This window comes from Diabrotica virgifera, chromosome 8 (genome assembly GCF_917563875.1).
Source record: "Diabrotica virgifera virgifera chromosome 8, PGI_DIABVI_V3a".
Lineage (NCBI taxonomy): Eukaryota > Metazoa > Arthropoda > Insecta > Coleoptera > Chrysomelidae > Diabrotica > Diabrotica virgifera.
Window position 1 is genome coordinate 47737657 of NC_065450.1, and position 20521 is coordinate 47758177.

General features: G+C 35.3%; 1 protein-coding gene across 14 annotated transcripts in view; it reads right to left on the reverse strand.

Annotated features, from left to right (window-relative positions):
* LOC126889954 (G-protein coupled receptor Mth2-like) overlaps positions 1-20521 on the reverse strand; it is a 595837-nt gene that overhangs the window by 213521 nt on the left and 361795 nt on the right. Inside the window, exon 1 of one of the 14 annotated variants that reach the window (XM_050658719.1) lies at positions 9860-10436. The exons of the other annotated variants lie outside the window; for them this stretch is intronic. Coding sequence (XP_050514676.1) covers positions 9860-10421 — 562 coding nt within the window. The 5' untranslated portion in view covers positions 10422-10436. Of the gene's footprint in view, positions 1-9859; positions 10437-20521 lie in introns of those variants that run through there. 14 annotated transcript variants of the gene reach the window in all.

Below are 20521 nucleotides of genomic sequence, written 5' to 3' on the forward strand. Positions count from 1 at the left end.
TTGTATGTTTCTTCTTCAATATTAGCCTCCTAAATTATTTAAGTTATCGTACCATCTTTTTCTTGGTCTGCCAATACTTCTTCGTCCATTAGGTAACTTATCTCGTGCTATTCGTACTATCCTATCCTCTGCCATTCTACTAATGTGTTCGTTCCACTCCTGTTTCCGTTCTGTCACCCATCCATTTATGTCTTATACATTGCACGATCTTCTTATGTTTTCGCTTCTCTCCCTATCCAACATACTTTTCCCTGATATTCGTCGGAGTATTTTCGTCTCTGTTGTTTCGAGTAGTCGTCTCGTTTTAGATGTGTTAGGTCTTGTCTCCGCCGTGTATGTCAATATAGCTCTAATAATTACTGCTTTATAGATTCTTGTTTTTTGTATCTTGTAGCTATCAGCTACCTGCAAGTATCAGCTACCTGGAAGGACTAATCCACAGTTATGGAGATACAGAAGCGGACGTTGTTCAACAAATAAACAAAGCAAACATAATAGCAGGATGTCCTAAACACACTATCTGGCACAACACACATCTACGAACAGAAACAAAGGCCAATATCTATAGGACAGTAGTTAGGCCAATTAAGACTTACACTGCTGAAACAAGATCTGACACCACAAGGACAAAAAGACTGATGGAATCGTGTGAAATGAAAATAGTCCGAGTTATCACAGGAAAATCATTGTGGGACAGACAACGTAGCACATACCAGACCTCAGGCAAAGCTGTAATATAGAAAACATAAACGACTGGACACTGAAAAGAAAAAGTAATGGGATAGCCATATAACCAACGAATGTTTGTCAACTAATTTCCATTATCATTTAATAAAATCGAAAAATAATATAAACGTGAATGTGCAGTATAGAAAAAATAGAATCGTGTGCATTACTGTATACTATATAATATACAAAATATGTGCAATAATGTTCAATAATAATAATAAAAAAATCAAATACAGTCGAACCCGCTTATTGGAATAGCCTTCGTGCGAAGCAAACATATTCATATACTTAACCGGGATATTCTAATAACCGATCATTGGTGGCTAGTAGAAACCTTTTGGGACCTCAAATTGCTATCCCTTAAACTGGGATATTCTTATAACCGGTATTCCAATAAGCTGGTTAGACTGTAGGTACATTTGTTTCGAACTTTACGCGATCCCTCTTCAGGTGACAGGCACAACATTTTTTTTTTTAAATGGGAAAGTACATCATGTGACACCTCATTTAAAAGCTTTTGACATACTGATTACAAAAATGTATACTACTTTAATCCTTTTCAAGAGCGTAGGCGCAAAATTTCGTTCGAATTACTTTAAAACGCATTAATTTTTTTCGAATCCTGAGAAAACTAAACTTAAAAAATTTAAACGCGGAATGAAATAATACAATATTATCGAGGGTCGAAAGTCCCTAAGAATTTCTATAATGATTATTTTAATAAGTCACAAGGGTGAAAAAAGAGAAAATTTAGTCTGACTTTAATTTCAAATATATCATTCAAAAAAAAACATTTTGTTTATTTTCAGGGACTTTTTGCTCTCGGTAATAATGTAGTCTTTCATTCTGCTTTTAAATTTTTCAAAAATATTTATTAGTTTTCTCAGGATTCGAAAAAAATAAATGCGTTTAAAAATAATTCGAACGAAATTTTGCGCCTACATTCTTAAAAAGGATTAAAATATTATACATTTTTGTAATCAGTATTTCAAAAGCTTTTAAATGAGGTATTTATTTATTTGTTTATTTATTTATTTATTGAAATATACATCCACCAGGTATAAACCCATAAAGGTGTACATAAGAAAACTACATACATTGACTGAACACTTGATGACAAAATATAAAATAAAATAAAGAATAACCAAAAATGTTTCTGTTGTGAATACACATACACAATAATAAACAAAGACCTTAATAAAGAAAAATAACATGGCATCAATTCGATAAGCTATTGCGTATTTCGCGTTAAAAGATGTTAAAACTAAGAAAAAAAATGTCCACAGATCTTAAGTTATTGACACTTCTGCACATACTTTTTATCGGACAATAGAAATTATGTTGCGAATTAGGCACCGAAATATGAAAAGTTACGCCTGAACGTGACACAGCTCGTGGTACATTAAAGTCTACAAGACTAAGCAAAACATCGCTATTAATTAGGCAATTGACAATTTTGAAGATGAATATTAGGCCGTTTATTTCACGCTGCTTACGCAGTGAATGGAATCCAAACTCAGAAAGGAGTAAATTATAGCTATAGCCTCTAACCGGATATCTGTTATATTTTTTGAGGTAACAATATCTTAAGAATCTTTTTTGAACAGATTCAAGATTAGAGACAAGTTCTGCATGATTAGGATTCCATACCACGCTGCAGTAATTAAGTTTACTACTAACTAGTCCAAAATATAATACTATAGTATCACATGATGTACTTTCTCATTTAAAAAAAATCAAAGTTGTGCCTGTCTCCTGAAGACGGATCGCGTAAAGTTCGAAACTTGATGCTATAATATACTATGATTATTTTAAAAATTGACCTGTCCGAGCGTTTTGCCTATGTGCTAAAAATAAATAAGTTAATAAGGGGGGGGGGTAACACTTATTCCAGTGCACTGTATGACCTTCGACGAAGCACGTGGGTTGTTGAGTAAAAATTATGTATCTTCAAATTGACAACGGTGAGTCAACTGACTCAGTCACAATGAGACTCAATGTGTCAACTGACTCAGCTGACTCTCACCGTTTTCAATGTGAAGACACATAATTTTTACTCACCAACCCACGTACTTCGTGGAAGGTCATATAATGCCTTAGGGCAGATCCTCAGGGATTTTATCCATCCTTTTAATTAATATTTAACATTCCAATGTGAGATATTTAGTCCATATTTAAACGGATTTAACCGATGTATTTTTGGTGGCATAGCATGTAAAGCTTGTAAGAACACTGATGATGCTCTTTTTAGAGAGCGAAAACGTTGTGTTGTATTTGTAGCCCTTTTTAGGGTTTCTAAAATAAATATACCTTTTATAAACAAAATTTTTCATCAAATTTTTTGTAATTAATGGTATACAGCCAGCTACAGGAAACTCTTCCTTGTGGATTTCACTCTTAGGTCTCTACTACATAACAGATGTTTTATATTTCAAAACATATTAATAAAAACCAAAAATTCTCCAATTTCTTCTAAACGCTTGGAAACAGAAGCAGGAAGAGAACATAATGCCAAACAGAAAGGTAGAGAATTACTTAAAACTATAAATTACAGTAAATTAAGCACATTACCATAAGCATACGGGAACCCACATACTGGCTCTTTGATCCACAGAAAATACCAGATGTCAGAGATTTTTCCGTAAAAAGAGGCATTAATACAAATCAACTGAAAATACAGTCAAGCTTTTATCTATCATCTGACCATTCACCAATACTGTTAATCATGTTTCAGGGAATAGTAGAGCGCCAAAAAAAAAACTATAGTATGCAATCAAAAAACAAATTGGGACCTTCCAGGAATGAATCGATGCACTTATAGATCTTAAAATTCCTCGTAAAACAACCTAGGATATAGAAGTAATATTAAAAAAACTAACAACTTTCATTCAAACTCTGGGTTGAGCAGCAACTCCGATATAAAAAGACAGCGAGAAACCAACGAAATCCCAATAATAATAAAATACCAAATTGCTGAAAGAAGAAGATTACGTAAGAAATGGCAGCAAACAAGGACAACAGAAAATAAGAAAAACCTTAATAAAGCAAGCGCAAAGACCTATAGAAATTTCTACTAACAATGAAAAACCACTCGGTTCAGCCATACCTGGAAAACCTAGAAAAAACTGAAGAGACCGCAACACCATATTCCCCCCATAAAAAACCAATAGGGAAAATGGGCCAGGTACGAAGTTAAAACAAACAGATATATTATGATTGTGTCACCGGAAAGCCAAAAATGTAATGCATAACTTGGTAGAACCTATAGTTTTCTTACTGTGTTTCTGGTGAAGATATACAACTGAAACAAGCAGATATATTATGAGTGTGTCACTGAAAAGTCGTATGTGTAATGCACAACTCGGTAGAACCTCTAGTTTTCTAACTTCGTTTCTTGTGCCAGTACCCAGTTAAAACAAGCAGATATAATACCTATTATGATTGTGTCACCGAACCAATGCATTTGCACTTCACCTATCAAATGTATCTATTTAAACCAAATGATGTAGAGAGTACAGAAGAAGACATGGGATAAAAAACTACTTGGAGTTACCTCTCCAAATGGAAACCAACAGAACTTATAAGCAGGTGTATTTTAACTGTTTACGCGGAATAACAAACCAATAACTGTTTTAAGGGGAAAGGAACAAAATGCAAAATTTTGACGCATGTCAAAATTTTCAATCTGTTTTAAATGTAATTTTTTTTTTCGAATCCTGAGAAAATTAATCAGTATTTTTGAAAACTTTTCCCGCAGAATGAAAGATTACTTTATTGCCAAGGGCCGAAAGTCCCTTAGAATGAATAAAAAAAAAAAAAGAATGTGTGTGTACTTTGTAAGCACGTAAGAAGTTATACTTCTATTATATGATTTCAACGAAATAAATATACTTAAAAGTTTATTTGTATTTTATTTAATTAATAAACTAATTTTGATATTATGACTTTCAAAATTTTTTTATTAAAACAATATCAAAAATTAAAAAAAAGGATAACAATCGTCCGTGTCAGGATTTGAACCCGGGACCTTCGCGTTATGTAGTCGAATGCTCTATCAATAACCCATCAGGGTTTTGTCACGACGGTGACAAATAGTTCAATAGTGCAGTAACTCAAGGTGGATATGAGCTATTACCTCCGATTTCGTTGAATCTCCATCGATTTGCATGAAAATTAGTGAGTGGTTAGAGGATATCTCAAAGAACAAAGGTGACATGTTGCCAACTTGCGCTTTTACCCTGGGAGTGGATGCCACCCCTTATCGGGGGAGCAAATTATTTTATTAAAAATAACCCCATAAATCGATAGAGGGGCAAATTCTAAGTAAAATTTGTTATATTAAAATAAATTAATACTTTTTGAGTTATTAAAGATATAAGATTTTAATTTTTCGTCCAAAAAATGCATGTCTTAAACGTATTTTTTACTATATGTTTTTACAAAAAAGTTTTTGTTATTAAAATTTAAGCTAATAAAGAATGAAATAAACTTCTTACTTGAAAAACCTGTTAATGTTAACTAAAAGTGAATTATAGGTAGTTGAATGTATATTTTTTTCAGCGAGTATCCAAATATAAGTATTTGAGCTTAAATAACGGGAAAAGGATGTATTTTATAACATAAGTTTATTAAACATTTCTCAAAGTACTTAGAAATACCTTTCAAATAAGCCGCCGAACAAGTTGATAACATTAAAATTTGTGCTCCAAAATTTTCTTTAAATTTAGCTTCCAAAATTTTTTCCAAAAAATGATATTGTTTTTTTTTAATAACTCCCTTAATTTTTACGGCATTAGGATCCTACAAAACATTTGAAAGCTCATTTTAAGGGCTATTAAACAAAGTTAAAATTAATCTTTTACACCCCTTACTTTGTTAAATATAAAAGGTTAAATTGCCCCGGCTACATGGTTCTCGCAGTAAAATTTAAGCTTTAAACGTTTCTATCTCGGTTGTTTTTCACCCTACTAAAATAGTAAGACAAGTAAAATATTTGATTAAGAAAAAAAAAAAAAAAAAGAAAAAGAATGTGTGTGTACTTTGTACGCACGTAAGAAGTTATTCTTCTATTATATAATTTCAACGAAGTAAATATACTTAACAGGTTATTTGTATTTCATTTAAATATTAAACTAACTTTCTTATCTACCACTTTCAAAAATTTTTATTAAAACAACAAATTATTATTATTTTTATTTATTAATTTTTTATTAAAACAACCAAAAATTAAAAAAAAATATGAATCGTCCAGGATTGGAACCCGCGACCTTCCGTGTGCTTCCGTTCTCTGACCCACCGCTCTACCAACTACACCAGCGAGCCACTTGAAGTGACAAGTAACTTTCGGATATAATTACACAACACGGTGACAAATAGACATATAAAAATGTTACACCTACATAATATTTTATTATCTTACTACAGAGAAAGACAAATCCAAAAATTATAATAAATAATACATTTACTAAAAACACTAATATATTCTTTTAATGACTTATTTGCGCTGATAAATAATATACATACATACCTATCTTGAAAGATTAGCAACTAAACGCCATACTGTCTGTGTGCGCATGCGCGCAGATTTATGAAATTTTACTCTCAACCGCGCCAAAAGAAGAATAACTTCAAAAATAAAATTTGGTTGTATATAATTTTTTACGTATATTGGGTATTTTTTGAGTTATCACAAGAAAATGAAAACTACGATAATTTTAAAAATTCTGATTTTCTTAAATTATATCTTTTTTCAAAAATATGCATTCTGAACCGGTCAAAATTGTTGAAATAATTACTTATGCTAATATAAAGACTTTATTGTGAGGATTACTATAAATTTTAATATTTGGTGGAAATGGCGTTTGTTTTATTTTTCACTTTTTCCTAAAAAATTCGAAAGGGTTCTCTTATTTTCTTCATAACTTGCTTAATTTCGATGCTATTAACTTATTCTGGAGCTCATTTAATAGGTATTTCGAAGTATTTTGACAAGTGCTTAGCAGATATATCTTATAAAATGCACAGTTTTCCCGCTATTTTAGCTTGAATATTTGGATTTGAGTACTAGCCAAAAAATATAAGTACATTCAATTACCGATAACTCACTTTGAACTAACAGTAGTGTAGTTTTTTAAGCGAGGAATCTATTAAGTTTTTTATTGTCTTAAATTTTGGTAATAACAGCTTTTTTGTAAAAGCTTATAGTTTTTGAGTTATACGTGAAAAACAGATTTAAAACATGCATTTTTTTACGAAAAATAAAATCTTTGATCTTTAATAACTCAAAACGTATGAATTTATTTTAATAATTTCATATAACAGATTTTGCTTAGAATTTCGCCCTCTATCGATTTATGGTATTATATTTAACACTATAATTTTCACCTCCAAGTAGGGGTGGCATCCACCCCCAGGGTAAAAGCGCAAGTTTCCACCATATCACCTTTGTTCCTTGAGGTATCCTCTAACTGCTCACGAATTTTCATAAAAATCGATGGAGGTTCAACGAAATCGGAGGTGAAAACCTTCAGTGATTGCACTACAAGTGAAGTATTAAATATAAAAATGTTTAAAATACTTATTATCTTACTCCCAAGGAAGACAAATCCAAAGACACAAAAATTATAATAAATATATTTACTAAAAACACTAATATATTATTTTCAAACCTTAGTTGCGCTGATACATACATAAATTGGATGATTTAGCAACTAACAACATACTGTCGGTGTGCGCATGCGCCAGGGAATGTAAAAATTCACCCTCGTGCCTAAAGAAGTATAACTTCAAAAAGTTTCTTTTGAATGACATATTTGAAATTAAAAATCACACTAGATTTTCTCTTAGTTTTTCAACCCTGTAAGTTTTTTTTTCCTCTGATTCTGGCTTTGGTTTAGAACTAGAACCTTTAGCCACGTAATTGTATAACTTATCACTAAGTCAGGGGAGTAATGTGTAGTGTATGTGTTGAGTAAGTGTCTTGTTACTTTGCAAAGTCGACGTAAGTTATTAAAATAAACAGTATATACCCTATTCCACGAATATACGCCTGTGTTGGATTATTTCGACAACGAATATTTTATTGTGCAAAATATGAAGAACGAAAATAAATTGCAAATTACATTGCTGTTTAATGGAATAATTATTAGAGCCATCTACTTTTGTACTTCTTATGTTGCACACTGAAATATTCGTTGTCGCGATAATCCAAAACAGGCGTATGTTGGTGAAATGAACCATAGAAGTTTTCAGGGACTTTCGGCCCTCGGTAATAACGTAATCTTTCATTCTGCGTTTAACTTTTTCAAAAATATTTAATAGTTTTCTCAGGATTCGAAAAAATTAATCCCATTTAAATAGCATTGAAGCCGAAAGTTCGTAAACATTCCCTTAAATAAATATGTTAAAGAAAATAATTCACTCATCATTTACTTGTCCTATTATTATAATATGTAACATATTGTAAATATACTGTGAGTTAATAAAAAAATATAAAATGACTTAGAAACTAGAGTTTCCTTTATAATTTCCATTTGTCATGTATAGTATAGTATAGTTGATCCAAAAGATGGCATAACCCAGACATCCAAAGTGAAAGTTATCCTTCAACACCAAATTGTTCTATATGGTCCACACAATGTCCAGAAAAAAGTCACACCATTTTGAGCGTCGGGTTTGGGGGGGAGAGGGGGGAGAAATCGGTAAATTCGTAGTTTTTTAAGTTTTTCGCCAATATTTCTAAAACTATGCGGTTTAGCATGAACAACCCTCTATACAAAATTGTTCTACATTAAATTTGAAATAAAAAAGGCCCTATGCATAATCTTTCTAAAATGAATGGTTCTAAAGTTACGGAGGTAGTATAGTATAACTGGTCCAAAAAAGGCCTAACCAAAACATCCAAAGTAAAAGTTTTCCTCCAACACCAAAATGTTCTATATGGTCCACATATTGTTCAGTAAAAAGTTACACCATTTTGAGCGTCCGGTTTGGGAGGGAGATGGGAGAGAAGCCGGTAAATTAGTAGTTTTTTTACGTTCTTCGTCAATATTTCTAAAACTATGCTTTAGCGTAAACAATGTTATATACAAAAATGCTCTACATGAAATTTAAAACAAAATATATTCAATACATAATTGTTATAAAATCAACGTTTCCAGAGTTACAGAGGGTGAAAGTCGAAGTTTTCGATACTTTTTATATTTTTTGGGCAATATTTATGATATAACTATACCAAAAACCCAGACATCCAAAGTGAAAGTTATCCTCTAACACCAAATTGTTCTATATGGTCCACACAATGTTCAGAAAAAAGTCACACCATTTTGAGGGTCGGGTTTGGGGGGGAGAGGGGAGAGAAATCGGTAAATATAAAAAGTATCGAAAACCTCCACTTTTCACCCTCCGTAACTCTGGAACCGTTGATTTTATAACAATTATGTATAGAACCTTTTTTGTTTTAAATTTTATGTAGAATATTTTTCTATAAAACATTGCTTACGCTAAAGCATAGTTTTAGAAATATTGGCGAAAAACGTAAAAAAACTACTAATTTACCGACTTCTCCCCCATCTCCCTCCCAAACCGGACGCTCAAAATGGTGTAACTTTTTACTGAACAATATGTGGACCATATAGAACAATTTGGTGTCGAAGGAAAACTTTTACTTTGGATGTCTGGGTTAGGCCTTTTTTTGGACCAATTATACTATACTACCTCCGTAACTTTGGAACCGTTCATTTTAGAAGGGTTATGCATAGGGCCTTTTTTATTTCAAATTTAATGTAGAACAATTTTGTGTAGAGGGTTGTTCATGCTAGACCGCTTAGTTTTAGAAATATTGACGAAATACGTAAAAAACTACGAATTTGCAGATTTCTCCCCCCTTTCCCCCCAAACCCGACGCTCAAAATGGTGTGACTTTTTTCTGAACATTATGTGGACCATATAGAACAATTTGGTGTTGGAGGATAACTTTCACTTTGGATGTCTGGGTTTGGGTCTAACTATACCATACTAGTAATAGAAAATCGTAAAAATTATTAACTTAAATGTGCAGTATACAAAAGATTAAATTATGTGCACTAAATAAAATATAATGTGCAATAATGTCAGTAAAAAAATCAAATACCTATTTTATTTAATCTCTGCAACAGACTTGGATTGGGCGAGGAGTAGCACAAAAACACTGATAAGCCCTCATCTTCATCAACGCAAAATCGATCATTACTATAATATTTATTTTTAGATTTAAAAAATAACGTTCCATTTTCCTGGACATAGAACTTTTCTGAAGGATCTGTATTATTCAGTTTAAAATATCTATAAAATTCGCCCTCGTTACAACCCAACATACCAATAACAAAATCGGTTTCGTAGTATACTATACTTTCATTGTTATAGATGGGTACGGAGAAGTTGAGTGAGGCAGATTCATTTTTTATGCAGACACTTTCGTAGATTCCATACCGTGGTTCTTCCACGTGATGATGATAAAATCCTAGCTGACAGCATTTTCGGATACATGTTGTGTTATCGTTATCGATACAACCACAGTTTTGCGTGATTTCGGAGGTGTAGTTCGTATAATCCGTACTTCCCGTAACATCACACAGATCTAGCTCAGAACTGGCGGTTCCAATAAGTCTATAGAACGATAATAGCAAGAAGAACGTTTCAACTGTTCCCGGCATAGTCGATCAACTGCAAAACAAATATAGTTTTTTATAATCAAGTCGTGGATTTCAAGTATCTGTTTCATGACCTGTATCAAATTCTCTACGCGCTCAGTGTTTGTACAGGGCTATTCACGTAAATGCTTTTAGTCTGGTCAGATTATCGCAAAAAGGATTTTTGGGAAAAGTTATTTCCAAGCTATTTTATTGCTGTAATCGAATCTTAAGATTGCATATACATATTCATATTAGTAATATAGGTATACAAAATCCACAGAAAGTGTGTTATGTTGTTTATAAACAAATTAGCACTCTGAAATATTTTTTTTAATTATTGCTCTGTAAAGCAAAAATACCCAAATAAAAATTTACCGTAATTTAATTCTGCACAAAGATATTTTCTGATTTTCATTAACGAAAATTTTCCTCGGAAAATCCTGGTGGTTTTCTCGAAGAATCCAATAGATTGGTGACATTAAAGTTTTTTTGTAGTAGGTAGATTATATTTCCGGAAGCCGGTGACAATGTAACAAATAGTTTAGCAATAATTAAATGGTTAATTAAAAATTTACGGTCCCAATAATAATCAAAATAATTATGATACACCAGAATAACTATGATTTTCGTAAAAAGGAACTAGGTATCCTAGGCGTAACCAGGATGATCCTAGGGGGGGTTACAACTACATGAAAGGGGGGGGGTTACAACTACTGGAAGGTCTCTGAAGGGTATGATGTTAAGCGTATAGAGCTCAAAGTACATTCCAATGGGGGGGTACCCCCAAAACCCCCCTGGTTACGCCTATGCTATGTATACCTATCTAACGTACTTTACATAATTAAAATTGGACTAAGTACTTGAGCGGCCTCAGGAGTGTTTTAAAGTTATAAACAATATTTTGGCATATAAACAAAATGGAATACCTTAGCAACCATTATATTAAATTAAATTAAGAAAACGGTGTTGAAAAGGAAGCGACAGGACGCTTCTTTTAAAAGACAAAAAATGGAATTACAGCAGAGGTTCCTGAGATACAACCGGTCAAATTTGAGCGGCATTTGCGACAAAGTTATAAACAATAAGATGGTAATCTTCGAATCATTAAATTTTTATGCCGGTTATCTTTCTACACACAAATTTTCATATCTTTAAGGGACTCATAACATAAATATTAACATTATAAAAACAATTTAGATTACGCGTGAAAATACTAAAAATACCAAAATATCAATCAAAAACTATGTTGAAGTAAAAGAATTTCAAAGTTCAAAATCGGTATCTATACGTTAAAAAAAATGTATTTTCTCAGCTTACCATAGAGCAATTTTCTTCATTTTTTTTAATCCGAAGTAACTCGAGTAGAGCCACCTAACTAACTCATTACTAAATGCCAAAAATGCTTTAGTATTATTATAATAAATTTATTTAATTCTAAAAATTTCAGTTTGTTTAAACGAAGATTGTTTAAATAATTATACAGCTTTCAAATGAGAATATTTGTATTTTGAACGTTAATTAAAAAGTATACATGTAGTCAGTTTTTCTTAAAAAAAGTCTACAACAGGAAAAAGTATGTAGTTTTATTTTGTTATAAGTAAATTAATTTATTATAACAAAACTAAATAGGCCTGGATCCCGCGTACCAAAAAGAAGTTTATTAATAGCAAGCTGAAAATTTGTTAATAGCTTAACGGTGTCTCGTCGGACAAACTTTGATGCATGGAAACACTGGAACAGGGGAAGTTTTCATTGTGGAACAGCTTAAAAATTGGAACGCCAGACTACGAAAACGTCCCATGTATGTTGTCGGACAGAACTTCCAATTGATTTGTTACCCTTTTATTAAAAAAATTAGACAGGTATTTACCACCAACTGGTCATTTTAATAAGTCCAACACGTAGAACATGTCAAATGACAGGAATTATGACAGGTGATAAATAGCAGTCTGACTTTTGCATGAGAGTTTAATGAAAGGGTAACAAATCAATTGGCAGTTCTGTCCGACAAAATACATGGGACGTTTTCGTAGTCTGACGTTCCAAATTTTCAACCTGTTCCACAACTAAAACTTCCCCTGTTCCAGTGTTCCCGTACATCAAAGTTTGTCCGTCTAGACACCGTTAAGCTATTAACAAATTTTCAGCTTGCTATTAATCAACTTTTTTTTGGTACGCGGGATCCAGTCCCAAAAGCATTTTTGAATTTAGTAATGCGTTAGGTTGGCGGCTCTACTCGAGTTACTTCGTATTAAATTGAAGCAAATTGCTCCATGAGAAGCCAAGAAAATACAAATCTTTTTAACGTATAGCGATTTTGAACTTTGAGATTCTATTTTCTTCAACCTCGTTTTTGATTGTGATTTTGGTATTTTTGGTATTGTTTCACAGGTAATACGATCGTTTTATTATTATAATATATATTATGAGTTTCTTGAAGATAAATATGTTTATTTGAGTGTTTTTGGTGTAAAGTTAAAATCTTCGGAGTTACAGAGTAATAACTGAAAATTTCTGCAGAGTTTGCAAACCTACATACATATTACTAATATATGCGATATTAAGATTCGATTCCAGCAATAAAATAGCTGGTAAATAACGTTTCCTTGTTTTGTTCTAATTTGCCCAGAGTATTTGATAATAGTAAGGGAAACACGGAATTCAATTAAGTCACAGCTATTTGTGTCACTGTTTTGTGGACGATTAGATAAATGCAATCGTACAGAAGTAATTTATTAATAACATTAATATAAATGGGAATTTAAATTGTATCACTTTGCAAGCTTGAAGTCTTATATTTAAACAATAAATAGAAAACTAAAAGGATTTTCACGATTTTCACAAATCTAAGGCTTTTTTTTTAGATTTCTGTACATTCGCCAAGAAATTAACGCACCACCTTAAAAATGTGTCATTTTTGATGTCTCGAATTTCCTAAACGAGTTGTCCGATTCAAGTTATTTTTTAATATGTTATAGCCTTATTCGTTAACAATATCGCTGTAATATTGTTGTTGCTAGACAGGTAAATCGTCATTGTATACTGGGTGTAACAATCAAATTGTACCTGTTGGTCAGGTAAATTGTTTTCTTAACATTCTGTTTTTTGATTCATTCGCTTATGTTGGATAATAAAAAAGTTAGGTACTTTAACAACTAGCATTGTTTTTCATCAATACCTACAGGGTGTTTTTAAATAAGTATGACAAACTTAAAGGGGTAATTCTGCATGAAAAAATAATAACATACTGCTAAACGTATGTCCGCAAATGCTTTGTTTCCGAGATAGAGGGTGTTAAAATATTTCTTACGTATGTCCGTAAATGCTTTTTTCTCAAAGTTCGCGTGACCCTGTTGAATATTAAATGTTGAAATTAAAAGCCAACTATAGCGTTATATTTTCTTAACATTCTGTTTTTTTATTCATTCGCTTATGTTGGATAATAAAAAAGTTAGGTCCTTTAACAACTAGCATTGTTTTTCGTCAATACCTACAGGGTGTTTTTAAATAAATATGGCAAACTTAAAGGGTAATTCTGCATGAAAAAATAATAAGAGTTTACTTTATAAACGTATGTCGGCAAATGCTTCGTTTTCGAGATAGAGGGTGTTGAAATTTTTCTTTCAAACTGACGATTTATTTATTGCTCTAAAACCGGTTAATATATACAAATGAAATTCGATGGAAGTTATTGTGCATTTTTTATATACAATTAGGAATTGAATTTTCACAATTGGCGCGCATACGGGCAATATGACCCTTACGTGCGCCAATGGTGAACATAAAATTCTTAATTGTATGTCAAAAAATGTACAATAACTATCTCTTAAAACCCACCAAATTTCATTTGAATATCGCAACCGGTTTTAGAGCAATAAATAAATCGTCAGTTTGTAAAAAAAATTTTAACACCCCCTATCTCGGAAACGACGCATTTGCAGACATAATTTTATAAAGCAAATTGTCATTATTTTTCATGCAGGATTACCTTTAATGTTTGCCATACTTATTTAAAAACACTTTGTATTGATGAAAAACAATGCTAGTTCTTAAAGTACCTAACTTTTTTATTATTCAACATACCTGAATGAATAGAAAAAGAGAATGTTAATCAAAACATGATGCTATAGTTGGGTTTTAATTTCAGTGTTTTATAAATGCTAGGATATTCCCAGGGTGACGCGAACTTTGAGAAAAAATTACAATTTGATTGGTACACCCGGTATATAATGACAATTTACATGTCTAGTAACAATATTATTACAGCCATATTGTTAAAGAATAAGGCTATAATATATTAAAAAAAAATCACTTAAATCGGCAACAGATTTAGGAAATTCGAGACATTAAAAATGACCAATTTTCATGGTGGTGCGTTAATTTCTTGGAGAAGTGTAAATAAGTTGTATGCGACGGCCAGTGGACAAAAAAAATTAAAATGTGAAGACCACAGGTAGACAGGAGAAGTAGAGGTAGACCACAAACACGATGCACAGACAACGTCAAAATAATCACTGGGAATTGGCTGCAGAAAACTCAAGACCGACAGAATTAGAAGAAATTAGGGGAGGCCTATGTTCAACAGTAAGCTCAAATATAATAAAGCACCAGGTCCAGATATGATAACAGCAGAAATGCTCAAAGCCACAGAAGAAACTGGCGTAAAACTACTTCATCTACTCTGTAACCAAATATGGCATTCAAAACAATGGCCTGAAGACTGGACAAAATCTACAATAACCACAATTCATAAAAAAGGTAGCTTCCATAAATGCGACAATTATAGAACTATTTCTCTTATATCACATATACTACATATAATCAACGAGAGACTAAAAACATTCCTTCAAAGAGAAATTCCACAAGAGCAAACTGGATTTACCAAAGGTAGGGGTACTGGAGAACACCTGTTAAATATAAGACAGATAATCGAAAAATCTAGGGAATTCAATAATCCACTGTACATATGCTTTATAGATTATCGTAAGGCGTTCGACAGGGTCAAGTGGAGACACTTATGGCAAATACTAAAAGAAGTAAGCGTACCCCAACACCTTATTTCGCTTATAACTGAACTATACGAACACACTACTGGATCAGTTAAAGTGCTTGACACACTTTCAAACAAATTTCATCCAGAACAGGGTGTCAGACAGGGATGTATACTATCGCCACAATTACTCAATATATATAGAGAGCATATTATGCGAAGAGCACTTGAAGGATGGGAAAAAGGCATCTCAATAAATGGTCATAAAATAAACAACCTACGTTTCGCAGATGACACATCCCTTCTTGCAAATAGTCAAGCAGAGCTGATTGATCTTATACGACTGGTTGAAAACGAAAGTCAAATATTTGGTCTGCAATTAAACATATCAAAGACAAAGATCATGATAGTGGATAGACTACATAACAATCATCCACATATAACCACAATTGATCGGTTTGAAGTTGTGAACTCATACTTATATCTGGAATCATTAACCACAAACACAGGGTCACTACAGGAGGAAATAAAACGTAGATGTGATCTAGCAAAAGTGGCCACAGCAAAAATGACCACAATATGGAAGGACTGTCAAATTTCAAGAGCGTTAAAGATGAGGTTGATCAACTGCTTAATATTCCCAATACTGACTTACGGATGTGAATCTTGGACCCTGAGAAATTCGGAAAGAAGAAAGATAGACGCCACTGAAAGACGTCTGTTCTGTTGGAGACGAATGCTACGAATTCTTTGGACCGACCATAGAACAAATAATTCGATTTTAAGAGAGCTAAAAGTTAGCCAACGGCTCTCCAGTAAAGTCCATCTCCAACAATTAAAATACTTTGGACATGTTATGAGAGCCAACACAGAAAACATGGAAAGACTCATTATACAAGGAAAGGTGGAAGGTCGAAGATCACGAGGAAGATCCCCAACAAAATGGATCGATCAGATTACAGGAATATGTAAAAGACCTATGCATGATTTGAAAGAAATGACCAGAGACAGAGATCTTTGGAGACGGACAATACACGACATCACGACGACCACTACACTCCCTCCAGGGGGTCAGGATTGAAGAGAGAGATGTTTAACTTTGGGCGCAGAAGGCTGAATGGTTATGATACATGCTAATATAATAGAGCTGAATAACCCACTGAAGATCAAGTAATAATACAAGAGATGATTACACCTGGAGGTCAAACTATTTTGGAGTCAATAAAAATCTTAATGAAGTGGCTCTTTGGGTTGCTATTCCAACCTCTTGGAAAAATGTGCAAGTACTTGTACTTCACAACAAAGAAGACACACACACACACACCCACACACCCACACACCCACACACCCACAAACCCACACACCCACACACCCACACACCCACACACCCACACACACACACACACACACACACACACACACACACACACACACACACACACACACACACACACACACACACACACACACACACACACACACACACACACACACACACACACACACACACACACACACACACACACACACACACACACACACACACACACACACACACACACACACACACACACACACACACACACACACACACACACACACACACACACACACACACACACACACACACACACACACACACACACACACACACACACACACACACACACACACACACACACACACACACACACACACACACACACACACACACACACACACACACACACACACACACACACACACACACACACACACACACACACACACACACACACACACACACACACACACACACACACACACACACACACACACACACACACACACACACACACACACACACACACACACACACACACACACACACACACACACACACACACACACACACACACACACACACACACACACACACACACACACACACACACACACACACACACACACACACACACACACACACACACACACACACACACACACACACACACACACACACACACACACACACACACACACACACACACACACACACACACACACACACACACACACACACACACACACACACACACACACACACACACACACACACACACACACACACACACACACACACACACACACACACACACACACACACACACACACACACACACACACACACACACACACACACACACACACACACACACACACACACACACACACACACACACACACACACACACACACACACACACAAACACACACACACACACACACACACACACACACACACACACACACACACACACACACATAGAGAGCATATTATGCGAAGAGCACTTGAAGGATGGGAAAAAGGCATCTCAATAAATGGTCATAAAATAAACAACCTACGTTTCGCAGATGACACATCCCTTCTTGCAAATAGTCAAGCAGAGCTGATTGATCTTATACGACTGGTTGAAAACGAAAGTCAAATATTTGGTCTGCAATTAAACATATCAAAGACAAAGATCATGATAGTGGATAGACTCCATAACAATCATCCACATATAACCACAATTGATCGGTTTGAAGTTGTGAACTCATACTTATATCTGGAATCATTAACCACAAACACAGGGTCACTACAGGAGGAAATAAAACGTAGATGTGATCTAGCAAAAGTGGCCACAGCAAAAATGACCACAATATGGAAGGACTGTCAAATTTCAAGAGCGTTAAAGATGAGGTTGATCAACTGCTTAATATTCCCAATACTGACTTACGGATGTGAATCTTGGACCCTGAGAAATTCGGAAAGAAGAAAGATAGACGCCACTGAAAGACGTCTGTTCTGTTGGAGACGAATGCTACGAATTCTTTGGACCGACCATAGAACAAATAATTCGATTTTAAGAGAGCTAAAAGTTAGCCAACGGCTCTCCAGTAAAGTCCATCTCCAACAATTAAAATACTTTGGACATGTTATGAGAGCCAACACAGAAAACATGGAAAGACTCATTATACAAGGAAAGGTGGAAGGTCGAAGATCACGAGGAAGATCCCCAACAAAATGGATCGATCAGATTACAGGAATATGTAAAAGACCTATGCATGATTTGAAAGAAATGACCAGAGACAGAGATCTTTGGAGACGGACAATACACGACATCACGACGACCACTACACTCCCTCCAGGGGGTCAGGATTGAAGAGAGAGATGTTTAACTTTGGGCGCAGAAGGCTGAATGGTTATGATACATGCTAATATAATAGAGCTGAATAACCCACTGAAAATCAAGTAATAATACAAGAGATGATTACACCTGGAGGTCAAACTATTTTGGAGTCAATAAAAATCTTAATGAAGTGGCTCTTTGGGTTGCTATTCCAACCTCTTGGAAAAATGTGCAAGTACTTGTACTTCACAACAAAGAAGACACACACACACACACACACACACACACACACACACACACACACACACACACACACACACACACACACACACACACACACACACACACACACACACACACACACACACACACACACACACACACACACACACACACACACACACACACACACACACACACACACACACACACACACACACACACACACACACACACACACACACACACACACACACACACACACACACACACACACACACACACACACACACACACACACACACACACACACACACACACACACACACACACACACACACACACACACACACACACACACACACACACACACACACACACACACACACACACACACACACACACACACACACACACACACACACACACACACACACACACACACACACACACACACACACACACACACACACACACACACACACACACACACACACACACACACACACACACACACACACACACACACACACACACACACACACACACACACACACACACACACACACACACACACACACACACACACACACACACACACACACACACACACACACACACACACACACACACACACACACACACACACACACACACACACACACACACACACACACACACACACACACACACACACACACACACACACACACACACACACACACACACACACACACACACACACACACACACACACACACACACACACACACACACACACACACACACACACACACACACACACACACACACACACACACACACACACACACACACACACACACACACACACACACACACACACACACACACACACACACACACACACACACACACACACACACACACACACACACACACACACACACACACACACACACACACACACACACACACACACACACACACACACACACACACACACACACACACACACACACACACACACACACACACACACACACACACACACACACACACACACACACACACACACACACACACACACACACACACACACACACACACACACACACACACACACACACACACACACACACACACACACACACACACACACACACACACACACACACACACACACACACACACACACACACACACACACACACACACACACACACACACACACACACACACACACACACACACACACACACACACACACACACACACACACACACACACACACACACACACACACACACACACACACACACACACACACACACACACACACACACACACACACACACACACACACACACACACACACACACACACACACACACACACACACACACACACACACACACACACACACACACACACACACACACACACACACACACACACACACACACACACACACACACACACACACACACACACACACACACACACACACACACACACACACACACACACACACACACACACACACACACACACACACACACACACACACACACACACACACACACACACACACACACACACACACACACACACACACACACACACACACACACACACACACACACACACACACACACACACACACACACACACACACACACACACACACACACACACACACACACACACACACACACACACACACACACACACACACACACACACACACACACACACACACACACACACACACACACACA